Source organism: Notolepis coatsorum (genome assembly GCF_963971535.1).
Source record: "Notolepis coatsorum genome assembly, chromosome: 13".
Taxonomy (NCBI): domain Eukaryota; kingdom Metazoa; phylum Chordata; class Actinopteri; order Aulopiformes; family Paralepididae; genus Notolepis; species Notolepis coatsorum.
In genome coordinates this window covers 91,189,940-91,194,928 of record NC_140177.1, presented here as the reverse complement: position 1 = coordinate 91,194,928, position 4,989 = coordinate 91,189,940, and the positions used below count along the sequence as shown (strand labels likewise).

Sequence of the window (4,989 nt, the reverse complement as noted above, 5' to 3'; positions counted from 1 at the left end):
CAATAATTTTACATATCAGCGCAAACATTGATCATACTTTTCTATTCGACAAAGGGGCATATATATAGGCAAGTGAATGATGGCATGCATTATTGACTATTGAGTATTGACTCCGAGGACAGTGTTGCTATATAGGCCTATTATTATCTGCAGATAAATAATTCATTTTGTGAATTTCAAGTTTAAAGTTTAAAGTTTATTTTGCGCTATATAGTCATAGAGAGAGGGAGCGTTGGTAGAAAGGAGGCGGGTCGCTGGGGGATTATCTCGAGGTGCGCCTAGCGGACTGAGCTCTGATTGGTTGGCGCTTCTGGAGAACGGCACGCGACTATGGATGTTTGCTATAAAGAATCCTCGCGTGCCGCTTCCTCATATTATGAACTAACTCTTGACCATCCAAGAGGAACAACAACGGGAGCAAAGAGTTACAAAACAAAAAGAGAGAGAAAGAACGCTTGGCCGGTCTTATTGTTATTGAGCGACAACAAGAGAGACAAAGATGGACAGTGTCTTGGACCCATTCTCCGCACTGGACTCTTTCTCCTCCCCTTATTTCGACGACGAGGAATTCTTCACAGACCAGTCGTCCAGAGACGACCACCTGGACACGGATGAGTTTTTGGACGAGGACGTTGATTTCCTCTCCAGCCACTTCCAAGACTATTACAACAACAAAGAGGGCAGCAGGATAGCAGCCCACGATGGGGACTACGACGACATCGGCGATTTCTCCTTCTCCTCCTCCTCGTCCACTTTCTCCTACGGCTGCGCCGACAGCACGCCGGACATGTCCCCTAATTCGAGGGGAGGTCATCACGACGGAGCCCTGCTGCTGAAGCGGAGGAGGCGGATGAGGTCAGAGATGGAGATGCAGCAGCTGAGACAGGCCGCCAATGTCAGGGAGAGGCGCAGGATGCAGTCCATCAACGACGCCTTCGAGGGGCTCCGGTCCCACATCCCGACCCTGCCCTACGAGAAGCGCCTCTCCAAGGTGGACACCCTGCGTCTCGCCATCGGCTACATCAACTTCCTCGCCGAGCTGGTGCAGTCGGATATGCCCATCAGGAATTCAAACAGCGAAACACACCCCCAGCCCAAAAAGGTGATCATCTGCCACAGAGGAACAAGTAAGTTTGTTTATTTATGTATTTATTTTGTACCTCGATTATAGGCTACTCAGGAATGCAGTACGCCCTGCTAGGACCCATTTAATGGTCTGAACTCTGAAATAATGAGTTGACGAGGATGAAGACACCTAATTGGATCGCATCATGCCAAATTGCTGCTACTGATGATGATGATGATGATGATGATGATGATGATGATGATGATGATGATGATGATGCTGGTGATTTGACTTACCGTTTTCTCTTTTCTTTATCTCTCTCTCTCTTAAGGATCTCCCTCTCCCAGCGACCCAGACTACGGTCTCCCTCCGCTTGCGGGCCACTCTCTGTCATGGACCGATGAGAAACAGCTGAAGGACCAAAATATCATCCGGACAGCTAAAGTCTGGACCCCGGAAGACCCCCGAAAACTGCACGTCAAATCGTCGCTGAACAACATTGAAAACGAGCCTCCCTTTAACTTAGTGGCGTAAAGAAGACAAGAGGAGAAGAACGTCATGGCACAACTGACAGTGAATCTCATTTAACTTGAAACACGATCATTGTATTGCAAAAACGCACATTGTGAATGTGAAAACATGAATTATGTTAATGTGAAATGTGCATAAGAATTGCACATTGTAAACGTGAACACCATGTGGGCTTATACTTGTTAATATTGTATTGTATCATTTATTCAATGATTTTTGTAAATATTTATATGCTGTTGATGTTCCTTATTTTTGTAATTCAGGCAACTGGCAATCATGTAGAAATACTGTATTTAATTATTTTCCTTACTTTGATAATATATGTTAATTTAATGGTGACAAATGTGAAAGAAACAAACTATTTTTTATATTGTTTTTAAATGATTCATATTTATATGAAATCTGCAAATAAAAGCTCTTAATAATAAAACATTTGGTTGTTGGATTGATTTCTGCAGGCTACCAGCCCAACCATCAACATAATGGGCCCATATCATTCTCACATGAGATCTATATATGAGATCTATATATCACAACAGACCATCATGAAAGTGACAAATTATTGCAAATGAGCATTTTCATGAAACATTTATTTATAGTAAACCTAATAACCTATAGCATAATGTAGTGCAACCTAAACTGTTGATTACAGCAGGCCTGATGTAAATTAATTATTGCATGAATGTATATGTCCTGTTTAATATAGCATTAGGCTATACTTATTTAGGCTATACGCTACATGAGCAGTAACCATAATGATAAATGAATCTAAATACAATACTAAATACAAATAATATAAACTATATCAGCTAAATGACAAAGCAGGATGCTGCTGTGCAGGTTAAAGTAAACATCCATACAGGCCATTCGACTAAAGTCACATGCTAAAGGTTGCCATTAAACATGCAAATGACATGCTAATGAAAACAAACATTTTACCAAAATCAGCTGAGTGGAAAATGGTTCAAACCCAAAGACCATAGCCGTATGGGTGGATGTCATTGTTTAAAGAACCATACTTGCTGCAGGCTATTAGAGCTGAATGCGGTGCTGTGTGCTACCAGGTGCGCCCAGGCCAAATGTTCCCGTGGTCGCGGCCTCCCTCCAACATGTGTCCCCCTCATGCCACGGCCTACGTCAGCTCCCCGTTGACAATAATGCAGACTCGGACTCAGATATAATGCCCCATGTGTGCCAGTGCCCCAACTAGCAAACACATCACTCCACTTGTCGTGTATAGCCAATGCATGAGGCATTTCGGATAAACGTTTTAAGGACAATATTTTAAGGATTAAAAAAAACGGTATAGTATATAAGAGGTATGTGATTTATTTATTTAGTAAGTTAATATGAGACTTTTTTTTGGTTGAACATTTTGATTAATATCCCATTATCCACCATGCTGGTGTATTTATTTAATATACAATTATTACATTATGACCCTTGTTAATCATCTACATTATAATGTTTACAGTCTGCGGGTTATATTAGTGACTTTAGTGTTAAAAAATAGTTAATTTAGGCTACGTCAAAACAATCAATTTTGCAACATTATTATGCTTTATATATTTTTTTTCCTGAACATAATTTTAAGACGATACTAATAACTTATGTGGAACTTTTTCTCTCTCCATGGAACCACTTGAGGTCCTATTGATTCCATCCTGCGTTGTATTAGCGTCTCATTACCAGCCCTGGTTATCCATCCTGGACACGGCACAACAAGAGCATGTAATCCTATTAGAGTCATTAGAAAGTCAAATGTTAGCAAAAGTCAGCCTGAAAAGTGAAAACCCAATAACTTCGTCCTTTTCGCGAAACGGAGCGAACAACAATTCAACCCTTACAATTTAATTATGTGAAGAAATAGCAGCGAATGGGGGTTAAAACAGTAGTATCATTGTTTTCCCGCACCTTAATGGTATTGAGAGGTTGGGTTTTGTGTGCGAAGCGCATTTACAAAGAGCGAAAGCCCCAAACATTCTTTGGTACGGTACCAGCCATGCGGAAGGGACAGGCGTATAGGGACGTTGAAATACTCCGGGTATCTTGTCACTCTCGGCCGCGGCTCTTGGCAAGGCTTTAAAGGCGACAACCATTTTACTGTCTGACAGGTTTTATTTCCTTTTCTTAGCCCGGCTGAACATTAGAGGACCATGCCAAGCTGCGATTTGGTTCAGAATGGCTCGGCGATGGACCGCGCTGAAAGGGCGTCAATTCACCATGCACTGCAGCCTTAGCTGTTTGGATACAAAATCCCCACGAAGTCCATCATGTGCCTTTCTTGATACCTGTTGTACACCGACCGGTCAAGGTCCTTTGGCATGCGAGCAAGGCAAGCTTAAATGTGTCAAATAATTCCATATAAACAATACATTTTGCACCACGATTGCACAAGGAATATTGTCGTCGTATCATGACGTTTAAAATAATTCTAGAACGTAAAATGCGCTGACATCTTTCCGGGAATGGCATGATATAGGTGGTGCAGAACATGATGTTGGCAGGCTATCGTCTTGTTTAACAGGTGGATTATTGCGATTATTTTTCCCTGACGGCTATTGCGTGTGCGTTCCAAATAGGCAACTTTACGCACGGATGGACACGTGTAATGTGCACGTATATTATGTATCCAATTCTAAAATAAAAATGTATCTTTATATAATATAACACCGATCAAAACATTAACGTATAACAATGTTATCAACAACGTTACTAGTTATGCCCGAGAGTTATATGCCTAGATGTAGTTTGGATTGTAAGGCCCCTCTGGGCCATAAATGGAACGGCGCATGGTTATGGGGAATGACTACAGCCTCTCTGGCAACCTCCCCTTCTTTACCCCCCCCCCCTCTCTCCCTCTCTCTCTCTCTTTCTCTGTATCCCATATCTCTCTCTGCAAGGCCAAGTTACAGTCAATTCAAACAAAATGATAAAATGAAAGTTAGATTAAAATAATAGATTCATCATTGCCTGATAATGCTCCCAAATCCATGTTAAGCTTTATATTGGCTCACTGAGGACGTGTAACAAGATTCATATTAGCTGCAAATCGGCTTGAATCCTGGATTATGGCGCTTCGAAAATATGGGCATCAAGAGACCGCATTAAACTCTTGGTCATTCATGGCTCGATCTGCACGGTGTCATCCGGGTGCCAGCTGTGAGGTTGACCAATCCAGACACTAGTTGAGCTTCCCCACAATACAAACGTTTTTATCATTTACAAATAAAATAATCGCCACGCCATGTCCCATGATGCATGCAGTCATGCTAGCGCCTATATTGGAATTGTGTTTTGGGTGATTTCTGGGTGTTTTATATACTATTTGAATTGACTGTAACCAACAGGTGTGAGCTTCGACTTGGCCTTGCAGAGAGAGATATGGGATA

At 41.8% G+C, this 4,989-nt stretch overlaps 1 protein-coding gene across 1 annotated transcript; it reads left to right on the top strand.

Annotated features, from left to right (window-relative positions):
• Window positions 1-499: 499 nt before the first annotated feature.
• ptf1a (pancreas associated transcription factor 1a) lies at window positions 500-1,600 on the top strand (the record flags this gene model as incomplete). Its single annotated transcript, XM_084327498.1, has 2 exons — window positions 500-1,127; window positions 1,398-1,600. The coding sequence occupies 2 exons, from the start codon at window positions 500-502 to the stop codon at window positions 1,598-1,600; spliced, it is 831 nt and encodes a 276-aa protein (XP_084183624.1).
• Between the last annotated feature and the right edge of the window lie 3,389 nt (window positions 1,601-4,989).